Source organism: Oryx dammah, unplaced genomic scaffold, assembly GCF_014754425.2.
Source record: "Oryx dammah isolate SB20612 unplaced genomic scaffold, SCBI_Odam_1.1 HiC_scaffold_1, whole genome shotgun sequence".
In the NCBI taxonomy this organism is placed as follows: domain Eukaryota; kingdom Metazoa; phylum Chordata; class Mammalia; order Artiodactyla; family Bovidae; genus Oryx; species Oryx dammah.
In genome coordinates, this window is record NW_024070185.1 from 110,273,286 (window position 1) to 110,296,360 (window position 23,075).

Here is a 23,075-nt window from a genome sequence, read left to right on the forward strand (position 1 = left end):
TGAAGCCGTCAGTCAGACTGGGGGCTGCACCCACTTTTGGACCCAAGGGACCAGCAGATTAGGTTTGAGTTTATTTGACAAATGATTTGCCTCTGGGAGTAGGTAGAAACTGCCATCTTTGCCTAAATGAGTGAATTCATCAATTACAACTGTCTTTGAACCTGGCCAGTTCTCTCTCTACTTTTCGCTTGACTCTGCGTTGGTCCATCTGCTCACTGGCTAGTCAGAGCCACAGTGCCCGGGCTACATGGTAAGTAGCCACCACGCCGCCCCCAGCAGGGGCACCCGCTTGGGCCTGACCTGTGGAGCAGGGTCTCAGCAGAGGCTGGGTCCCCCAGGGGAGGGGAGGTTTGCCAAGCTCTGAGACCCCGTGCAGCCCTGTTCTAGCAGCACTGACCGGCGGCAGGGGAAAGCCCTTGTACAGAAAGTGGGGGTTCCAGCCTCGGGGCTCACTGACGCCGTCCTCGTAGGCGGGGGGCAGCCATCTGGCCAGCGCTGTGTTGGAGGCTCCCCAGCGGGGGTGGTCTCTGTGGAGACAGAAGGGCATGGGCTGTGTTGGGAGTCCAGGAGGAGGAGGGAGGCAGCGACGGGCGGGTGCTGGAACCTGGCCTCACGGTCTCTGGGTGAAGCCACGTGATGCGGCTGCTCCCTGGGGGTGACTGGAGGGTGAAGCTCTTGGTCCAGCGGGGGCCGCACCCCCCGCGGTGCGGAGATGCTCGGGGGATATCCGGGTGCCGTGGCCTCGGGGGAACTGACTTCTACGGCAGCCGCACCCGCCCTCGCCCAGCGCCTGAAGCGATGCGAGCTGCGCGTCCACGTGCTGGCGCCCTTGCCGCCCAGCCTCCGCTTTTCCTCTGAGGCTGCCTCTCATCCGGAACTTGAAACTCGGGGCGCGCCACAGGCACCCCTGGGGCTCCCCACAAAGGCGTGCCCCGATTCCTCCGAGCACCCTCCCTTGGGCAGCTGCCATTTCCTGTCGCCCGTGTTTACCTGGAGGACAAAGTTTCCGCTAGAAAGTGAGATCGCTGGAACTTCCTGAAGTGTCCTGGATTCAGAAGTGGGATGGCTGTATTCATACTTTTATTTGAATCAAAAATAAGTCAGGCTTTTTCTGGGAGAGAGTAACTGTCACTTGGTTGGCGGATCAGACAATGAGATGAACTCAGTCAAAGGGGAAAATGGGGATGTTTTCTCTAACCAGATTGATCTGCAGCTCCGTTCTGCTGGTCAAGATATATTTTGACAAAAACATAAAGTTCCTGATGAGGCAGAGTTCTCCCTAATGTCATTCGGATTTTACAAATGACTTTTGAGCCTGACTTTTGTGTCATGAAGGTGCCTCAAGGAGAAAGGTATTAATAAGAATCAATATTAATATTAAGGTATTAATAAGAATCAATTGATAGGAATCAATCAAACTGGAAAAGGTCAGTTTTCATTCCAATCCCAAAGAAAGGAAATGCCAAAGAGTGTTCAAACTACCGCACAATTGCACTCATCTCACATGCTAGCAAAGTAATGCTCAAAATTCTCCAAGACATGCTTCTACAGTACGTGAACCGTGAACTTCCAGATGTTCAAGCTGGATTTAGAAAAGGCAGAGGAACCAAACTGCCAACATCCGCTGGATCATCAAAAAAGCAAGAGAGTTCCAGAAAAACATCTATTTCTGCTTTATTGACTACCCTTTGACTGTGTGGATCACAAAAAAACTAGACAATTCTTAAAAGAGCCTGGGAATACCAGACCACCTGACCTGCCTCCCAGGAAATCTGTTTGCCGGTCAAGAAGCAGCAGTTAGAACTGAACATGGAACAACAGACTGGTTCCAAATCGGGAAAGGAGTCCGTCAAGGTATACTGTCACCCTGCTTATTTAACTTATAAGTGGAATACATCATGAGAAACGCTGGCCTAGATGAGCACAAGCTTGAATCAAGGTTGCTGGGAGAAATATCAATCACCTCAGATATGCAGATGACACCATCCTTATGGCAGAAAGTGAAGAAGAACTAAAGAGCCTCTTGATAAACGTGAAAGAGCAGAGTGAAAAGTTGGCTTAAAACTCAACATTCAGAAAACTAAGATCATGGCATCCAGTCCCATCACTTCATGGCAAATAGATGGGGAAACAGTGAGATATTTTATTTTCTTGTGCTCCAAAAATCACTGCAGATGGTGACTACAGCCATGAAATAAAAAGACACTTGCTCCTTGGAAGGAAAGCTATGATCAACCTAGACAGCTTTTTAAAAAGCAGAGACATTACTTTGCCAACAAAGGTCCATCTAGTCAAGGCTATGGTTTTTCCAGTGGTCATGTATAGATGTGAGAGTTGGACTATAAAGAAAGCTGAGCACCAAAGAATTGATGCTTTTGAACTGTGGTGTTGGAGAAGACTTTTAAGAGTCCCTTGGACTGCAAGGAGATCCAACCAGTCCATCCTAAAGGAAATCAGTCCTGAATATTCATTGGAAGGACTGCAGCTGAAGCTGAAACTCCAATACTCTGGCCACCTGATGTGAAGAACTGACTCATTTGAAAAGACCCTGATGCTTGGAAAGATTGAAGGCAGAAGGGGACGACAGAGAATATGGTTGGATGGCATCACCGACTCAATGGACATGAGTTTGAGCAAGCTCCGGGAGTTGGTGATGGACAGGGAGGCCTGGCGTGCTGCAGTCCATGGGGTCACAGAGAGTCGGACACGACTGAGTGACTGAACTGAACTGAACTGGAGAATCAATGTGTCCCAGAAATGTTTCTCACAAGGAGAAAATGAGAGACTAACGGTTGGTAACTAGTCCTTGAGCAAATCAGATACGAATCGTAAATCTATACATAGGCAATCAAATCTGTAAACACATAAAATAAACACATGAATATAAACATTTACAAAATATAAGGACAAAATACCTACAGAACCTATGTGAGAGTAAAAGACTCTGTAAAAGGAGAAAATAAAATACTCTTAGTCATAAAGTATCCTACGTGTAGGAAAAAAATCAGACAAGTTAGGATGGAAATGTTCGTTCAAGAGAAAAGAAGAAGATGGGAGTTTTCTGTTAGAGAAAAATCTGCTCTGTTCTATAAAAATGGATTCTTTTGTTCAAAGTTGTGGTATCCAAAGTCCCTCAGTCTTTATCAACACAGCCCTATCACAGTAATAGCCACTGGGGTGGTTGGTGGTTACAGAGTATTCCAAAAAGACAGGAGCGAGCCTGGAGTTCGCAGGTGAACAGGAGACCGCTGTGCTAGGCTCTCTGAGGTCACGCTCAGAGTCAGTTGAGTCCGAGAGACCGGGATCCAGGCTTCTCAGCTTCTTTCCTGCTTCTGATGTGTAGGCACTTAGAACGTCTAGGCAGTGAAGGCTACAAGAACTGGGGCAAGCTGCTAAGGGCTTTTAAAGCTTTCAAAGTATTTATAAATATAAATACTGAAAAATCAATGGCTTTCAGAATTGAAGGAGACACGTGTACCCCAGTGTTCACTGCAGCACTGTTTACCATAGCCAGGACCACGTGCTAGATGTCCATCGGCAGACGAATGGATAAGAAAGCTGTGGTACCTATACACAATGGAGTATTACTCAGCCGTTAAAAAGAATACATTTGAATCAGTTCTAATGAGGTGGATGAAACTGGAGCCTATTATACAGAGTGAAGCAAGTCAGAAAGAAAAGCACCAAGACAGTATATTAACACATATATGTGGAATTTAGAAAGATGGTAACGAGGACCCTGTATGCCAGATAGCAAAAGAGACACAGATGGAAAGAACAGGCTTCTGGACTCTGTGGGAGAAGGCGAGGGTGGGATGATTTGGGAGAATGGCATTGAAACATGTATATTATCATATGTGAAACAGATCGCCAGTCCAGGTTTGATGCATGAGACAGGGCGCTTGGGGCTGGTGCGCTGGGATGGCTCAGAGGGATGGGATGGGGAGGGAGGTGGGAGGGGGGTTCAGGATGGGAAACACGTGTACACCCGTGGCGGATTCACATCAATGTATGGCAAAACCAGTACAATATTGTAAAGTAATTAGCCTCCAGTTAAAATAAATAAATGAATTTTTTTAATCGTGGTTTTGACACTAACTTATTATTACCAATGGACTGTAACACCCACCCATCATTCCTATGTGAATGTGACTTGTTTGTGTCCTGCCTGAGAGGGAGAGGAGCCGTGCGCTGAGGACCGTCTGACCATCTCTAAGCGCCTGTTTGAGGCGGGGCCGCCTGTGGTTCCTGACCCTGGAGAAAAGGCGCTTCCTTTCTCCTGTGACTCCCGCCCAGCCCAGCTCTCAGGGGTGACGGCCCCTTCTGTCTGAAGGACAGGGAACGGGCAGGAATTCCAACGTCAGCCCTCCGCGGCTCTCTAGCACCACTGAAGAGCTCGCTTTAGGACCGCGTTTCATCAGCTGCAGTGAGTCGGCATTCACGCGGGGTTCTGAGCAGTTACAGCGCCCCTCTCTATCGAAACCCCATAGAGTGTGGCTCTTTGACCCCACGCCAGTGTTAGCCTGACTGCCGAGGCGACAGGGTTTTGCTGACTGTTCGGTGTCAGCAGCTCCTGGGAGGGCATGTGGTCTCCGTGACCGTCTCACTGGGGTCAGAGCCCAGCGTCCTGGGCAGGACCCGGGGCACCTTGGAGGGGCCTTGTGGCCCCCGGGTCAGGTCCCCTAGGCTCCTGGCCGCGCTCTTGGAAGCCGCTTGGCTGGGGTGGCATAACCCAGTCCCCAGCACGTGGTCCCATTAGGAGCTTTGCATTGGTGACCTCACTGGGAATGGTCGCAGAGCTGACGAGCAGCGGGGGGAGACGTCTCTGGAGGGGAGTTTCACAGGGAGATAGGTATCCCCCCCATCAGGATCTGTCTGAGCACCAGCTCCTCTCTCCCGGGCCCCAGGAGCCTGACAGTCTCTGGGCCTCTTCTGATAAGAACTGGATGTGAGAACACTGGCGTTTGGAGCGGGCAGGTCTGAGTCTGCAGAGAATCAGCGACCTTGGGGCTGACCCTCAGCATAGTGGCCCCAGCAGCTCATTGATAGGACAGCAAACCCGGCTTCGAGGCGCTGTCACTCTAGGTCCCTGGGCCGGTGTTTCATGATTTGGGCGGAAAAAGAAGTTTAACATTCCTGTTGGTCATTTGGATCTGGTTACTGTAAATACTGGGATGCAAGATACAGTCGTCACCACGGAAGGAGAGAGACTTGCCTTCACCCACACTTCCCTGGACGGCACGTCCACTCGAGCCCGCCAGCAGGGAGGCTGGGCTGCCCCCTCATCAGGGTAGGGGTAACAGCAGAGAGGGCAGCCCTGTGCAGGGGAGATCAGGGCCTGGTCCTGCCGTCCTCCACACCCGTCTGCGGGTACAGTCTCCCTGGAACCGGGCCCTGGGGCTCACCGTGCAGGGGTCTGGAGGCGGAGGGGTGACCTGGGACACCTGGGCGCTGCCTAAATGGACTGACCTCCGGACGGAGCGAGCTGAGAGTGGACGGCAGACACGCAGAGACAGAGACGGAAGAAGGCTGGGGTGGCCCCAGGGAGGCCGGGGAGTTTCACAGCGAACATCCTGGTGAAAGTGGTTCCTGTCTGCCTGGGAGCTGAAGACCTTCGAGACCTGCGTCTTATTAAAGAGACACACAGGAGTACTGGGGACGCGGGTGTAAGGGAGAGGCTGGGCTGCTCCCTGTCGCTGTGTAGTCAGTATTACGCGCTTTCTTTAACAACATCTCAGCTGATCCAGGGACCGTCCGTCCTGATGGTGACTGTCACGTTCAAATCCGATTTGCGGGTGAGGCGGCCCCGGGAGGTACCTGTTGTTGCAGGCGCCCGTGATGAGTCTGTACTTGTTGACCAGGCAGGTGGCCGGACATCTGGGCGGCAGCATGTGAGGCAGGCATCCGGACAGGTTTGCGATCACGCTCAGCAGCCCCTCCGAGAGAGCATCTGAGGGAAGGCCCCGGCGTCAGCCCTGGGCTGCTACGACGACCTGCCCGCCCAGTGCCCGCCCTAGCCTCACCCCACCCCTGCCGCAGGACTCACACGGAGGCTTTGCTGCTCTTGGCGGGAGGCCCTCCCTTCTCCTTGAAACCAGCCCTTTCTCATTTACCCTTCTTCAGTGTCTTCACTGCTAAGAATGGGAGATTTAACGTTTTTTCTTTGCTTTGTGATCTTTCAGAAAAGCAGTTCTGAGTGTTCTGGCCCCAGAGATGAGCCCTGGGAGCCTGGATGCAGAACCCCGGGTTTCCCACCACCCCAGCCCCAGAGGGCAGTGAATGCACGGCCTTGATCAGCCCCCGACCCTGCCTCAGATGCTTCCTAACGATGTCCAAGCGTCCCTCTACAAAACCCTCCTTTTCCCTTCGTGTTGATGATGTTGGGTCCTTCTTACAAACCTTTCTAGTTTTAGGGCCCCAGAGAACAGTCTGTTCTTTCTTTTTGCCAGTTCTGTTGCTATTTGTGACAAACACAAGCAAGGACTCTTAGTTGAAGAAATCGTTGTTTCCCCAAGATGGTTCGTATAAACCTTCAAAGACAATGCCGTCAAACTGACCAGATATCAATGCAATGAGACACTCACTAGCAAATTCACTCCCAATTTCAAAGGGAGGAGAAACAAAACAGCTTCTTAATTATCACTGTTCACTGTACAGCCTCTATGGAATGACTCTGTGGACAGCTGAATAAAGCTTAGGCCACAGTTTTGTCCAGCTGATGGAGAAATGGGCATTCCCGAACAAAACAGGCAAAAATTCTTCGTACCAGGAGATGCTCAAGCAGACACTAGAGTTTAACAAAGTCCACGAGAAGGACCATGATTGTAGCTGCATTAATACAAAACCAGCATTAAGCCGCATCTGGGGGGGAGGGTGCCAGCGTTAGATTGTAGATGCCAACTGGTGATGGGCTGGTAGGGGGCGTCTGGATCCTGTCACTGGTGTTAAACTCTGAATTTTCTAGACTGGCTATGCTGATGACAGGAATAACAAAAAACACCCTAGATTACAGGGGTCTTCAGCTCTGCACCTTTGCCTGGACTGAACCCGTCCACTGAAGCTCCACCCGTACCCTTTTGGGCTCTACAGAGAGAACACAAGGCCGAGGACTTCTGGCCACAGTCATCGCCGCAGGACAGGACCTCGGACCGACAGTCCTTACAAATGACTTTCAACTGCTTCAACGAAAACCTTTTCAAATGGGTCCTTGGTTGCTATAAAGTTGGTTAAACTGAACTGCTAAGCTTAGTGTCTGCGAATTCTGGTTAACCTCAATTTAGCTGATTCTGTCTCATTCTAAAGTAAATCAGCATTAAACTAACCTACAGCTAGTTGGGAGGAAAAACACAGACTACGTAGCCCGTGGCACCACATGGGAACAGTCTGCAGAAGTTCACTGAAACGGATCCTGCTTTTCCAGCTCCTCGTCCTAGGACTCACCAAAGGCCTCACGTTCGAAAGCACTTCCGTTCTGAAGGGGAATGGAATTCCACCTAAACGCCGCTCAGATCTTTCCTGGTCTGCCTGCGCCCAGCCGAGTGGACCGCCGTGCAACTGCTCCTTTCAGAGGAGCACCTTTGACCCCAGAGGCCCCGGCAGGTCCTCAGAGGCAGTTTGCTCAGCAGTGGGGCGGCCGTCGTAGTCTCCCTGGACCACGCTGCCTCCCCCAGAAACTTGTTTCCTCGAGTTTTAACCGCGTTGGTGGGGGCCTTGGAAGAACCTTCCAGTTACTTCACACCATAGAGCAGGACGCTGAGATTGTTGAGCCGGCTCTCCAAACTCAGTCTCAGCAGCAGAGCAAAGCCAGGACGTCGTGGCTCTTGACCAGAGTCTCAGGAGCTGCTCGCTTGTCTCCTGAGCCAGCGGGCGGCACAGGCCTCGCACCCTGCTAGGACCCTCCCCAGCTCCCCGCGCTCGGCCCTGCCCCCTGGGCGCTCACCTGTGGGCAGCTGGGAGGGTCCAGACCGCAGGTGACCCCGTCTCTCCGCCTCCTGCACCGAGGCCTCCATGACCTCTGCCGCCCGGGACGCAGCACGGCTCATGGGCTCGGGGAGTTTGGAAAAAGACAGAAGTTGCGATGGGGAAATGACTTCCCTTTTGTGGAGGTTTCTAGGCACAAAGAGGAGTGAGCGCGTGTGTGCCAAGTCGCTTTAGTTGCGTCTGACTCTCTGCGACCGCAGGGACGGCAGCCCGCCAGGCTCCTCTGTCTGGGGGCTTCCCCAGGCAAGCATACTGGAGTGGGGTGCCTCCAGGGGCTCTTCCCGAGCCAGGGGTTGAACCCACATCTCATTATGCCCCCTGCACTGGCAGGAGGGTTCTTGACCACTAGCCTCCTGGGGAGCCACAAAGAGCAGGGGTGGAGTCAGCTGTTCTTTTCTGGGGTCTGGTGGCCTCTTCATCATCAGTCTTGCGAGCCTGAAGCACAGGTGAGGACCAGGGGCTCAGTGAAGGGACAGGCCCGAGCGGACGGTCTGCTGGAAGGTGACGGGACTGACGGACCTGCGCGAGCTCGCTCGCTTGCTCCTTGCCAGGCTGTGTGAGGTCAGCCTGCTGGTCAGAATCCAGGGAGTGAAGGGGCTTGCTCATCGCCTGTGCGTTCGCTGTGCGTCGCCACGGGAGCAGAGGTCCTGGTGCCTTCAGGACACTTTTTGACAGTGGTTCACGTGTGTGTGTGTTTGCCGTTGATTCGCGTTATTCTTTGTAACAGACTCACTTTCATTGTTTGTTTTGATAAGGTGGTCTCACATTTTATGGATTTTTTTAATGGATGTTTTTATGGATATTTTTTCTTGCCTACTATGAAATAATGGCTTTTACGGCAACCCACTCCAGTGTTCTTGCCTGGAGAATCCCAGGGAGACGGGGGAGCCAGGTGGGCTGCCGTCTATGGGGTCGCACAGAGTCAGACACGACTGAAGCGACTTAGCAGCAGTAGCAGCAGCAGTGTTATTTAAGGATATTTTAAGGGCTTCTAGCAAAGAACCCTCCTGCCAGTCCGGGAGATGCAAGAGACATGGGTTCTGTCCCTGGGTCAGGAAGAGCCCCTGCAGCAGGGTATGGCAACCCACTCCAGTATCCAGGCCTGGGAAATTTCATGGGCAGAGGAGCCTGGCAGGCTATAGTCCACAGGGTCACAGAGTCAGACACACTGAAGTGACTCCACACAGAAGCACGCAAGGCTATTTTAAGCACTAACAATCTTTCTGAGGCTATCACTGTGAATAAGTAAATTATGTAACTTGAAAAAAATCCGGTTGGACATGTGGGTCCCCACCACTGGGTGGGGCTCTGGGAGCCAGAAGCCGTCTTGGTCCCAGACCCCGAGGCCCTGAGGCTGTGACCCCTCGGGTGCACGCGCTCAGAGGAGCAGCTCCTCACGGCTGAGCAGCAACAGGCCTGGGACTCAGCTGTCTGGGGCTCTGGTTTCAGTGGGGCAGCCTGTTTTCAAGGTTTCAATGGCTTTCCTTCTGCTGTTACTAAAATCCACTGTTAGCATAGTAAGCAAGTAGCCTTGGTTTCAACATTTGCATTTAAGACGAAGCCCCCAGGCCACAAATTTTGTCAACTCTGTGTGTCAGGAGTGAGTTCCCCCTCTGAGAAGACAGTCACCTAGGGACAGGAGGGGCAGCCCTTCACAACCCCGAGGAGTTGTCCTTGCCCCTCCCTGGATAGCTGACACTACGGTTGTGTTCACACTAACATAGTCTGACTTCATGAGAAATATTTCTTCTCTTTTTTTCCCCTTTGATTCAAATTTTTATGAAATAAATAAAACTTGGTTGCAGCCAATATGGACGACAGGGACTTTTTCTGGTGGGAATAATAGAAATTTCGAAATAAATCAACCCCTGCCTTGTGATAGTTTGTGTCTTGAGAGCTTATATAATTATCGCTTAGTTTCCAACAAAATAGCACACTTGTGAAGATAAAACCTGCGTTTTAGATTTTCATCTGTTGTGCTTGGAGAGGAAATGGCAACCCACTCCAGGATTCTTGCCTGAGAAATCCCATGGACAGAGAAGCGTGTTGGGCTGCAGTCCATGGCGTTGCAGGAGAGTCAGACACGACTCAGCAACTAAACAACAAATGAGAGACTATAATATCCTCAATGTTGATTCTGTTTAAAATTAAGGTGTTTCCTAACGATTCAAAAAGACTGGTGGGCAGATTTAATTCCTAGGTAAAGTTACACCTGTGTGTCTGGACCCCCCCACCTCCTCAGTCTGCGGGCAGTTTTCCAGGAGCCAGGCCTTTCGAACCGGGAAATACTGAATCCCCACTGCATCACTGCCCTCTGCTCTGTTTTGCTAAGAGAGAAACTTTGAGGCTGAATGAGGTTCTCAGTACTTGCACATGATCCTAGAAACATGAATCAACCATGTGAGTTTCAGCTCCTAATCTGTAAAATGAGGGACATCGTGAAGATGAAGGTCAGCAGATCCATGCAGACGCCCCACCGCCCCCTCCCAGGCACCATACCTTCTCATCGCAGCGTAGATGGACTTGTCCACCAGGAGCCTGCTGGCCTCCACGATGCCCCTGACCTGAGACTCCTCGGTCTCTCCTACGAATGAAGCATCACAGGATCAAACACAAAATCCACAAGGTCTCCGCCCCCTTATGTTTCTCCTTAGGTGTCCAGCTTGATGCAGTGATGACCAGGTGGTTCTGGGCCTCCACCCGGTTATGACTCCCCTTCCCGCCTTCCTTTCCCTCCCCATCCCCTTCCCCTGGCCCCCCTTCCCTGCCCCCTCCCTCTAACCCTGCACCCCTCCCTCTAACCCCACTCCCCTCCCCTCCCTCTAACCCAGCACCCCTCCCCTCCCTCTAACCCTGCACCCCTCCCTCTAACCCCGCACCCCTCCCCTCCCTCTAACCCCTCCCCCTCCCTCTAACCCTGCACCCTTCCCCTCCCCCTCCCCTCCCTCTAACCCTGCTCCCTGCCCCCCCACCAGGGCCCCCACTGCCCCTGGTCCATTTGCATCTGATTCTCTCCTAACAGCGACCAGGCGCTGGAACATTCGCCATAAACATCCTGCACTTGGGTCTCGACTTTGCACAAACCCCGAGGAATGAACCTCGATCCATGTGATGATAAAGGCCCGTGACTCCACAATAAACACTCTGTGTGGAGTTTTTGAGAAAGGACTTGAAGACTTGATTCACACACAGTCCTGCAGTTCACAGACCCCCGTCAGGTGAAGGACACCTGCTCCTGAGTGTTTATCAGCCAGATTCCCACGTGCGTGTGGTCTCCACGAGCGGCCCTGGGAGGTGGGCATGAGCCTGGCCACAGCCCTGCCATCTCTAAGGCCCCACGGGAAGGAGTAGCCCACCAGCAGAGACCCCAGCCCGAGGGGCGCCCCTGGACACCCGACAGGCACCCGTGGTCCGGGCCTGGTCCGCCTGCCCTGCACCCTCTGCGGGCTCTGGACAGGTGACAGGGAGCCACCGACGGCTCATGTCCGTGAGCCTGAGTGACATGACCCAGCTCAGACAAGAAGTCTGCTGGTTTGTCATGAGGTTGTGGCTGTGGAGAGATGTAACTGATGAAGACGACATGTCAAAGGAAGTCCAACCCTTCAGTATGAAAGATAGCTAGGCAGCCAGGACCTGCTTCATGACACAGGGGGCCACGTACTCAGGATTCTGTAATAGCCTCCAAGGGGAAAGCATCAGAAAAAGACTGCGCGTGTACCCACACACGCAAAGGTAAGTATGGGCTTCTAAGATGGCACTAGGGGTAAAGAACCTTCCTGCCAGCGCAGGAGACACAGAGACCCAGGTTCGATCGCTGGGTCCGAGGATCCCCTGGAGGAGGAGATGGCAAGGCGCTGAAGTATTCCTGGGAAATCCCACGGGCAGAGGAGCCTCGCGGGCTCCAGTCCACGGGGTCACAAAGAGTCGGACATGGATGAGCGGCTTAGCACAGCTCCTGCAGCCGATCCCCTTGCTGTGCACCTAGAAGGGACCCAGCACTCTGAATCAGCTGTGTGCTCCACCGCTCAGCCCTGCCTGCCTCTGTGGCCCCAGGGACTGGAGCCCGCCAGGCTCTGTCCAGGCAGGAATATTGGAGTGGGTTGCCACTTTCTCCTCCAGGGGATCTTCCTGACCCAGGGACTGACCTGTGTCTCTGGCGTCTCCTGCGGTGGCAGGCGGACTCTCCTCTGCTAGCACCACCCGGGAAGGCCTGAGTCAAGTACACTTCCATTAAAAATAAACAAACAGAAAGCTAGCATGGCCTTGTTTCGTTTAAAATGACTGATGGCTTATCAACTGGAAAAAGCGTCATTGTATTAAAGATTATAAACTTTAAACACTATGACTAATAATATTTTCTAAATAAGTAATTTTCAAAAGTAAGCAAATAACTAGTCAGCTAATGATACATTAGTACAAAGTACAGTGCTTTTTAAAATCAAATTCTGTGTTGTGTATTATTTATATATATACTGAAAGTTTAAGAAAAAAACTCTCAAAGGCAGGGAAATAGTAAAAATTGCTCTAGCAAAGCTGTAACTTTCCCAGTTCTTAAAAAATGTGTGATTTCTCACACTCGGAGCTCTTGTGTGCAGGCACTTCTGTATTTTATCGAATAGATCTTGCTCGTGAGGACTTCGTTGCTATGGTTTGTAGAACGAGGTCTTTGATAAGTGTGGAATGAAACGACCAATTAGTTCACAAGCATTTACTGCAACTCGTCCTGTGCCAGGTCTTGGGGTGGTGGGTTTACTGGGCTTGAGGACGGGGGACATTTGAGATGGAGCTGGCCCTTGTGTTTTCTAGTTTGTGTCGTCCAGACAGCCTGTACTCAATACTTGACACGGAGCGTCTCAGAGGCGCTCACAAATAGGACCGCAGACAGCGTGCACTCAGTACCTGACACAGAGCGTCTCAGAGGTGCTCACAAATAGGACCGCAGTAGAGAGCTTTCCAGTCTCCTCCACTTCCGGACAGGAAAGCGGCCCCGTCAGCAGCGTGCAGGGACGGAGCTGCACCCTGGCCTCCTCTCGGCCTCAAAGGCCAGGCTGATTTTTCAAGGAGCATCTAAGTCCACGAAGGGCTTTGGAGCAACTGTCCATGTGGCCACGAAGCCATACTCAACGGTGCTGGAGATGTGGGGGCTCCCAGCAGGAGGCTCCCTGGGGCTGAAGGTGACTGTGGGGATTCGGGGGCTCACCAGGCCTGCGGGTGGCCAGGGTTTCCAAGGAGGGGCTGGGGGAGCAGAGCGTCCACCCCCGATAACCCCAGCAGGGCGAGCCTGCCTGGCAACGCCCCTGGTGCAGATGCTGGCAGCCAGAGCGCCCCCCGCAGACGCCCTCCTGCATCGTTCCCTCAAGGAACATCCTTCTCTGTGTTTGAGATTTTTTTCTTTTCTTTTTTCCAAAACAAAAGCAGAGTTTGAGCTGTGATGATTTCAACCACAGCACAGCTGTACGTTTCTCAACTGAAACTGGCACTGTGGCCCCGATTCCAGAAAATACGACACAGAAGTGACTTAATGAGAAATAATTGTGTGGTCAAGGAGCACACCATGACTCCCAGAGAAATGTTTTTTAAAATATATGAGCAGGTAAAACTGAAGTTTTCTGTTGCGTAATCATAAGAAAGTCAGTTATTTCTCAGAAAGAATTGTGTTTTAATTCTAAACTCAAGAATTATCGTTCTTTTCTTCGAAAGCCAAAGAAACACTGAAGCAGTCTTACCTGACTCTGGAGAACTCAGGATGCTTTCTGATCTGGTAGCTCCAAGCAGTTCCCTTATGATTTTGGAAGACCGTAATTTATCGCTACTCACCCCAAAGGAGGCCCCCGGGTCTCAGGAGGAACGAGAAGACGGCTCCGGCGCAGGTGATGGCCAGCACCGCGCCCAGCACGGCCCGTGCTCGCATCTGCGAGGAGGCGCACGTCAGGGGGTCCCCTCGGGGAGCCCTGTCTCTGCTCCCCTGCGCAGTGGCGCCTGCGTCCTGTCGGCCCCCCTCGGCCTGGGTCTGACTCTGGGGGGCTGATTGCCCGTGGCAGGGACCGGCCTTGCCTGCGCGACTGTCTGAAACCAGATCTTTCCTCCTGGGCGACCGTGGTCCCCAGAACAGCTCAGTGACAACCTATTTTAATTCATGGGGATGTTGAATGGTGTAAAATTTCTGGGAGTAACTACTAGGAATAAGATAAATCTATTTCCTATAACACATCTTGGTCAAAAAAAATAAAAATAATACCGGGAATTTAGACTTTAGAAAAGAGGTAAGTAAAATTCCTAAATGGATATAGGGTTTCCTACAACTTTCTTTTTCCTGCTTATAAACCGATTTCAGAACTGCACAGCTGTTAAGACAAAGCAGAAGATTCTTCATCAGATGTCTCTCTTTTCCTACCTTCCGGCTTTCTGTTGATATTTCTGGGCCACAGACTTTGTGAAACCGGGTGGAGCCCAGAGTGCGCTGGGGGCCGCTGACTGAGGACCCTCCCGGCCGCACCAGCAGGCAGTGCTTCTGCGCTGAGATCACAGGAAGCCTGGCACCGTCCGCCCAGAGTCCCTCCTCCCGCCAGCTCCAGACAAGCCCGGGCCCAAACCACCACCTCCCTCGGGCCACTTTGCAGGTCTCAGTGACAGATTGCTCCCAGAAAAAAGCAAGATACAAGGCCTGACCTTCTCTGCTCAGCCTGGAGGCAGGTGTGCAGGGCAGGCGACCCCTGGACACGGCCGGCTGCCCCGGGGCCTGGCCTCCCGTCTTTAAAGCGGCTCTGGGTCCTGCCTCCCGCCCACGTCACTGAGCTGGACCGGCTCCCCGACCCCGGGGTGGCTGGACGTTGGCCTCTGTGTTGTCACAGAGTGCCGCCTGCTGGCGGCTCAGGGAGCAGGTGCGACCTCACCTGGGCCAGCTGATGCTGAGGCTCTGGCCATGCAATAAGAAAAGGAAAGAGAGCGTAAGTGTTGGCAAAAAAGGAACCAAGGCCCCTAGCAACCCTGGCGCCGTCCCCTCTGGCTTTTCTGCGTGAAATTCCGTGTGAAGAGCACCGTGGTCTTCAGAGGTGCCGGACTCTCCAAGAAGCCCTGCTGATGGCCCTCCATGACCCAGCCTGCAGCCCCGTTTCCTGGAGGGCATGGAGCGTGTCTCCCGGTTTGTGGGGGCAGCTTCTGAGCCTCTGCAGCCTCCATCTGAGTCCCGGGGTTTTTCTCTTCCATGCATGAAGATCGTCTTTCTCCTCCTCTTCCCCCCTCTCTCCTGGGACTTGGTCAAACCTGAGGCACGCTGTGGACGTAGCCTGCCAGGCTCCTCTGTCCATGGGATTCTCCAGCAGGAAACCTGCAGTGGGCGTCCGCCTCCTCCTCCAGGGAACCGTCCGACCCTGGGATCGACCCGGCATCTCGCGTGCCTCCTGCGCTGCGTGTGGCTTCTTTACCAGCTGACCCATCGGGGAAGCCCCGTCTCCTCTGGGACTTATTTGAGCCTGGAGGATGCTTCCTGCAGGACAGCTGAGGTTAGACGCTCACACACGTGCAAGGCCTCGCAAGGCCTCTGAGCATTGGGAGGTCCCTGAGGCATCAGAATGCCATCGTCAGTGTTGGGAGGCTCCGTCTGCAGGGACCAGTCAGACAAGCAGGTGGGGCAACCCTCAACGGTTTTGGTGATTCCTCCCTGAAGCAGCGGGGACAGGCTGGGACGGCGAGAGGAGGGGCCAGACCTGGCCGTCAGCGAGCCAGGGACTCGGAGACTCGCCTTCCTGAGAACCGGGACCCCCAGCAGGCTGAGTTTGCCACCTGAAGTCTTGGGGACCTGTTCTGGCTCAGGAAACGGTCAAAGGAGGGAGCGAGGAGCAAGGGGAGTGGCTCAAGCTCGGACTCGGGCTCTGAGCACTGGAGCTGCGCGCAGGCCGGAGCTTCGGGGGGTTTGCCTGAGGAGCGTGGGGGGCACAGCAGGGCTGCTGCCTGACACGCAAGGGCTCAGGGAGATTCGGGCCAGGAGCCTCTCCTGGACCCCACTGGTGACAGCTGTCAGGGCCTGGGGTGAGGGTGATCCCAGAGGAGACCTGGGACCCCAAGGGCGATCCCAGAGGAGACCTGGGACCCTGAGTCCTCAGCGGACGCCGTGTGGACGCTCAGAGGGGGTCAGCGTGACACAGCCTCGGAGGCCGGCCCTGATGTGGCTGTGTCCTCACCGTGGCCGTGTCCCCGCCGTGGCCGGCCGCGTCCGGGGGCAAGCGGGTCCTTGAGCTCTCATGACCCTTGCAGAGCCTGGAGTCCGTGCGGTGCCCGCTGGAGGGTGAAGCGTCCCTCCCACTGAGCCCTCAAGGGTTTCCGGCTCAGTGGTGCCCCTGCTGTGTCCTCACCGGCGGCTCAGAAGAGCTCGGGCTAAGCAAACGCATCAGGCAGTGACGGAGCCTGGGGCCTCGAGCCTTCACGCCTGCCCAGGGCTCTGAGAGTTTGATGGAAGCTCAGCCCCATAGCCCTGCCCCGCGGGGGCGGGGGGCAGACCGAGGTCACCGTCCTCCAGGAAAGAGAGGGAGCAGGGGCAGCTTTATTCTTGCTTTTGTGCACCTGAGTCACTTTAAGGGATGCTGGAGGTGTTGGTGGACGCTGAGTGGGTCTCCGGCTTTTCTGGTTTATTAAACACTCTGATGACCTGTTTTATATTGTGCATCAAGAGTGCTGATATTTGATGAGTTATAAACAAAAACCTATATGGCTTTCCTGACATGCCCCAGTCACTGCTGACAGACAGTCTAGGAAAGGGGGCCATTTGGGAGGTTCACGTGGACTCTTGGTGAAGAAACGTGTCCACGGCCCCAGGCCCTCCACCTCCAGTTCACACGCAACCCTTGGACGCGGTCTGTGCCGGGGACCTGCTCCAGCCCCTGCCACATGTGGGCCCCTCCTGTCCACGGTGAGGTGGCCGCCCGCAGGCATGGTCCTGCCTGGGTCACTGGGGGGCTCTCCCTAATGCCACCCCCAGACCACGTGGGCAGGGCCAGCCCGGGCACATCAGTGGTCCACGCCTGGGCTCTGGCTGAGAAAGCCCTCATGCCCACCCCACTGATGGGACCCCAGGTGTGGACTCGGCCTAGGGTTGCGGGGCTGGCAGGGCTCGCCCGACGCCCGCTCTGCAGTGTGGGCTCCAGGGCGCGCCTTTTGTCTTGCTGCGTCTAGTCTTCCGGCCAGCCCTCACCCCTGCTCCCGCCCCCGAGGAGTCTGGAATTCACCCTGACTGACGGGCGCTCAGAGCCTCGTTTCTGCAGAGATGGGTCCCCAGTGGAGCCTGGCGGCTGGGTTAGAGGTGGGTGTGGCAGCTTTGTCCTTCCACTGCAGATCCAAGGCCGGGCGGGAGTGGGTGCTTCTGGGGGCCAGCAGGGGGGTGAGCCTGGGGAGGGTGGGGTGGGGGCAGGGGTCAGCCATGTCCTCCGAGGCCGGGCGGGAGTGGGTGCTCCTGGGGGCCAGGGGGAGGGGATCTTGGGAAGGTAGAGCGGGGCGGGGGTCAGCTGTGACGTCGGCTTCTCTGGGGACAGCAGAATGTATCATCCACAGACGTGTTGCTGGACAGACCTGGGCCCAGCTCCCGGGATCACACATCCTCTGAGACCTCAGCGCCCAGGTGCCCACAAGGGTGCCTGGACCAATGCCCTCGACCTTTCAGAATCAGAGGACACTCTGTCCAGGCTGAGGAGAAAGGCCCAGAAAGGCTCTGTAAGGGTGGCGTTCGCATCACCTCTATTGCTCACAATTTCTGCCACAAGGACATGAGATTAGAAAGCAACTCTGTTTAAAATTCTGTTAAAGATAAATGGAATTTTAAAAAAGTTCTCCCTCCCTTAGGCTTAGTCATGAGTGACTGACTTGCTGGGACATGAAGAGAGTTAATGTGGAGGGCATATTCTCGCTGATGAAAATCCTGAATAAACTCAAACCTGCAATGAAGCGTCCTTAGCCTCACTGCAACGTGAAAGGATTTACATTCTCACCCAGGCTGCTGGAGGAGACCACACGTTGTAACTGCGCGATTCTTCTCAGTCACTGCAGAGTCAAATCACAAGTATTTCTAGATTTTACGTACAAGTGCCTGTGTTTTCTGTAAGCCAGGAGCTCCCCCCGACCCACCAATCTTTAATAACTTTGCAAAATGAGTTTTCTGAATGTAGAAGCTTGACAATAAGGATGAAGACTGAATGCTGTAGAAAGGACACAAATTAGAATCCAGGAGTCCACGCTAAAAGGGCTCTGTGGCGAAAAGCCCTGCACTCCAGGTTTGTGTTTCCTTGTGGCAAAACTGGGGCAACTTCCCTGGGAAGCAGTAATAGTCTCCTGGTTGAGAGGATTTACAGAAACCATGGGCTGAGCAAATGTGGACGCGTGTTTCCCAGGCCAGGTGCCTGGAGGAAGGATGGGACGTTGTACACGTGTGGCCGCGTGCGCCTCCCGGAACATCCTGACGGGGCCCTGCCTGCCTTTCTACTTTCACACGAGGAAGCCGAGGCTCAGCGATGCCGATGATCCTGCCGACAGCCGGATGCCCCACCGGTGCTGGTCTGAAGGAGACTGTCACAAGGATGGCCGTCTTCTCCCCGGACCCGCCCCGTCCAGTCGGCCCCTGCTCACCCCGAGCCAAAGCGGGTGTCCCCGTCATCTGTGGGCCCAGCCCGCCTCGCAGGCTCATTCTCCTGGGCCCCCCCCCCACCCCGCTTCCCAGGCATCCTCATCCTGCATCCCCGTGGTCCTTCCAGCCCCAGGGACACCTCACCGCATGGCCTGGCCTGACCACGCGGCATAACGCGGCTGCTCCCGCCTCCGTGAGACGTGTTTACGTCTTGTTATTCTCCGAGTGCTTATCACCATCTCATCCGTGAGCACTGGCCCCTTTTCTGGCTCACGGTGGAGTAACAGGGCCACGGTTCCTCGCATTACCAGGTCAGAGGTAGAGTAAGAGGCAGTCCTTACTTGGATCTGACTGTTTAACCCATTGTAACGCACATGGATTATTTCATAATGAATAGTGAGTTAAAATGTGCATTCTGTTTAATTCAATTTAATGACAAATACCCAATACTTTGTGTGCTAAAATATTTGTACATAAAATAAACTCACAATTTTTGATGTATTTTGTGATGTATTCTCTATGATAAAAGTGAATTTTATCAGCCCAGGTGGATAAGAAATTAGTCTTCCCTTTAAATTACACTGGGCTGAATTTATCCTGGGGTTTAGCCTGTTAGGAGCTTTGCACAGTGTCTACTGTGTGTTTCCAGCAATCCTCTCTTTCTGATTGACTTCCCTGGGCTTCCAGTGGGTGGCCGGTGTCCCCTCTGCCCCACGGTGTGTCTGCAGGGCAGCCAAATGGCCTGGTGTCCACTTGTCCAAGGCGGCCACGGTGGCGGAAAGGCCTCCTGAGATGGGCACCCTGTGTGCATGGCCCTGTGTCCAGCAGGGACACAGCTACAGAGAGAAAAAGGCTTTTCCGAGTGAAGTCAAGTTGGCTGCCAGCAACCACAGCATCTTTGTATCCTTTTCTTTTTGAAACATTAGTGTGTATATGGGCCTCCCAGGTGGCTCAGTGGTCAAGAATCTGCCTGCAGTGCAAGAAACTGGGTTTGATCCTTGGTTAGGAAGATCCCCTGGAGGAGGAAAGGACAACCCGCTCCAGTGTTCCAGCCTGGAGAATGCCAGGGGCAGAGGAGCCTGGCGGGCTGCAGCCCATGGGGTGGCAAAAAGTGGGACTTGACTGAGCACACACACACATTGAGTCCCCAAGCCCCGGAGTCTCCTTGCCTGCCAGCCTCTCCCCCTTGGTGACTGAGTCTGCTTTCTGCGTCTGTGAGTCGGTTTCTGTCCTGTAAGTGAGCTCCTTTAATTTAAACTTCCACATGTGAGCGATCTCACCTGGTCTCTGTCTTCCCCTGACTTTGTGCTCAGTGTCACCTGTAGCTGATGTAGGGCTCAGGGACTGTACTTGACGTCCTGGGGTAAATTAACGAAAGTCAAAGGAAAACTTTTCATTCTCGGGGAAAACAAATGTGGTGAGCTCTCGGCATTTCCTCTCGTAGGCTTTCTGAAAATAAAGTGTGGGTTTCAGCCGTGTGGGGTGCAGCGTAAGCTGCTGGTGCCTCCATGCGGTCTGAGAAACGTGGGTGAGGGAGTGTTTCAACATGGAGTTGAGTTTTCTCAACCACAGCTCTGCCTGAAGGGAGGCTGCATCCCCCGTCAGAGTGAACAAGGCTGACTCGTCTCTGGAAACTAGTGACATATTTTATTGGTATCACAACTATTGGACCATTATAAAATCACACAAAGTGGCAATATTGTGCAGGAAATAGTCATCTCTTAAGAAAATAATTTAATTTTCAGCACTCCACAGAAGCTCCGCTCAGCTGCTATACATGTACCTTCTGGCGATGCTCTGAGCGTCCATGAACGTGGGGTCCACAGACGCCACCTTCGCAGCCATGAAGGAGTGGACGCAGTGCAGGACGGCCGTCAGGTCCTGGAACTCCAGCTCCTGCCAGAAGAGCGCAACGTGCTTACACCGAGCATAGAGCAGCACAGCACAGAACTCTTACAGGCGCTGCGCTCTTAGGCCACTAGCAGTGGGCTCAGAACAAACACGCACAGAGCAGGAAGCACTGCTGCCAGCACGGACGCACGGGGTTCGGGGGGTTTTGTGCACGGACATCCTGACAGATGGGCTGAACTCCCGATTTCTGGTAACTAACGTGGGCTGGCACTCAGGTCCTCCGTGCGGAACCCTGAGCCCATCTGTGCTGGGTCCTCAGCCTCCACAAAGCCTGGAGCTCACGGTGGTCCCTGCCTGGATGTCACACAGCCGGGCTCACTGTGTCATAATTTAGGAGACGGAATCTGGCTTCACCTGCACATGTGTGAACAGACATGCACAAATGCACCCCTCTACAGATGTGCACGTGTCTGTGTACGTGTGTGCCTGTGTGCACGCACACGGTGCTACAGGCATCCATGCACATGCGTGCACATGCGTGCGTGCGCGTGTGCTGCTTCTGAGGTCAGGCAGCTCCAGCAGGGAGCTGGCGGCTGGGCTCAGCCCCTGCTCTAACCCTGCTGCCCAGGCGGGGAGCTGGCGGCTGGGCTCAGCTCCTGCTCTAACCCTGACGCCCAGGTAGTCTTCTCTGCAATTCATTCATCCTAAGGACCTAGACTTCTATTAAACTCCTTTAACGTTTCATTGTGGCTGAAATACTGAGTTTAAATATGATCTGCAGCTTGGTCTAATTACCAACTTCTGAATTTTTAACACCTTTATCTTTTCCTTAATTAGGTAAAACTCTCAGGAAGCCGAGCGGGTCTGCACTGAGCTGTCAGACTACAAAGAACTAGGTTCCTGAACTTGAGGAAACACTCCTTCTCTCACGAGCCTCACTCTCGGGAACGCCGCGTCTCTCACAAGGGTGACACTTTCAATCAACGTAGGAGTGTGAACGTCGCCTGTGCGGCCTCCGTAAACCTCCTCTGAAATCGCACTTCTTCGTGGAGCCGCCCGTGTTACCCTCTCACGGCACACACAGCAGATGTTCACCAGAAAATGTCGTGAGACAGCAGAGGGCCTTCTGATGAGCGGCGGCTGCCCTGGGCTCTTAGCTCTCCCCGAGTGTAATCTAATGGCCTGACGCCGGAAGCAGTGAAAAAGTGAAGTCGCTCAGTCGTGTCCGACTCCTTGTGACCCCATAGACTGTAGCCTACAAGGCTCCTCTGTCCATGGAATTTTCCAGGCAAGAATACTGGAGCAGGTTGCCATTTCCTTCTCCAGGGGATCTTCCCCAGTCAGGGATCAAACCCAGGTCTCTTGCATTGCAGGCAGACGCTTTACCCTCTGAGCCACCAGGGAAGCCTGAGGGGGTTTCTAAAGTCTTCTGTAATTGAGAGCAGAGCTTCCACTCGGCTGTGGGAATCCACACTTTGCAGTCGTTCAGTCCCTCAGTTGTGTCCAATTCCTTGTGACCCCGTGGACTGAAGCACACCAGGCCTCCCTGTCCATCACCAACTCCAGGAGCTTGCTCAAACTCATGTCCATCGAGTGGGTGATGCCATCCAACCATCTCATCCCCTTCTCCTCCTGCCTTCAATCTCTCTCAGCATCAGGGTCTTTTCTAATCAGTCAGCTCTTCGCATCAGGTGGCCAAAGAACTGGAGTTTCAGCTTCAACATCAGGTTTTTCAATGAATATTCAGGACTGATTTCCTTTAAGATTGACTGGTTTGATCTCCTTGCAGTCCAAGGGACTCTCAAGAGTCTTCTGCAGCACCACAGTTCATAAGTGTGAATTCTTCAGTGCTTAACCTTCTTTATGGTTCAAATCTCATATCTGTACACAAGGCTACTGGAAAAACCATAGCTTTGACTAGACAGACCTTTGTTGACAAAGTGACGTCTCTGCTTTTTAATGTGCTGTCTAGGTTGGTCACAGCTTTTCTTCCAAGGAGCAAGCATCTTTTAATTTCATGGCTACAGTCACTGTCCACAGTGAATACAAATTGCATTTCAAAGGAAGCGTTAACCACTGTCTTTCCCAAAGAATTCAACGTGGAGATTGAGCCAAGCTCTACTTGAAAGAGATGACTGTTAAATAAATGAATGAATACCTAATGTAAATGAATATCCTGTGTAATTTTCCTCTGAAAGTATCCCAAACAAATACGACTAAACGTGACACTCTCCAGGAATAACCGTGCACGGAACAGTTTCCTATGTCTTGTTCTCCGGGAACTCACATCAGGGCACAACCACTTTCTGGTTCTCATAATACGAAGGTTCGCACGTCTGGGGTGGAGACAGGCCCACCGGGCTCAGATGTGGGTCTTCCACTGGGGGACTTCGTGACCCCGCTGTGCTCCGAGCCGCGGAGCTGCTGGGGGCTGTGGTGTAAGCACTCCCAAGGCACTGAAGACGGGCTGGCAGAGTTCAGAAAATTCCCCGAGTGGCTCCCTGTGCGGGGAGGTGTGGCAACGGGGCCAGGCCCGCGGAGCCTGGTAGATGCAGCAGGGGTTCCCTGCACACCCGCAGCAGCCTGCCTCCAGCACCAGAGGCGGTGGGGGCAGGACAGTGTCCAGCACCAGAGG

At 53.6% G+C, this 23,075-nt stretch overlaps 2 protein-coding genes across 2 annotated transcripts in view; both read right to left on the bottom strand.

Moving 5' to 3' along the window:
• TPO (thyroid peroxidase) overlaps positions 1-14,712 on the bottom strand; it is a 33,052-nt gene extending 18,340 nt beyond the window's left edge. Inside the window, exons 1-6 of the mRNA XM_040241563.1 lie at positions 14,650-14,712; positions 13,798-13,891; positions 10,480-10,564; positions 7,940-8,109; positions 5,818-5,950; positions 398-527 (exon numbers count right to left, since the gene is read on the bottom strand). Coding sequence (XP_040097497.1) covers positions 398-527; positions 5,818-5,950; positions 7,940-8,109; positions 10,480-10,564; positions 13,798-13,891 — 612 coding nt within the window. The 5' untranslated portion in view covers positions 14,650-14,712. The remainder of the gene's footprint in view (positions 1-397; positions 528-5,817; positions 5,951-7,939; positions 8,110-10,479; positions 10,565-13,797; positions 13,892-14,649) is intronic.
• A 5,498-nt stretch (positions 14,713-20,210) lies between these two features.
• The window catches only part of SNTG2 (syntrophin gamma 2), an 84,570-nt gene continuing 81,705 nt past the window's right edge, over positions 20,211-23,075 (bottom strand). Inside the window, exon 19 of the mRNA XM_040239069.1 lies at positions 20,211-20,485. Coding sequence (XP_040095003.1) covers positions 20,354-20,485 — 132 coding nt within the window. The 3' untranslated portion in view covers positions 20,211-20,353. The remainder of the gene's footprint in view (positions 20,486-23,075) is intronic.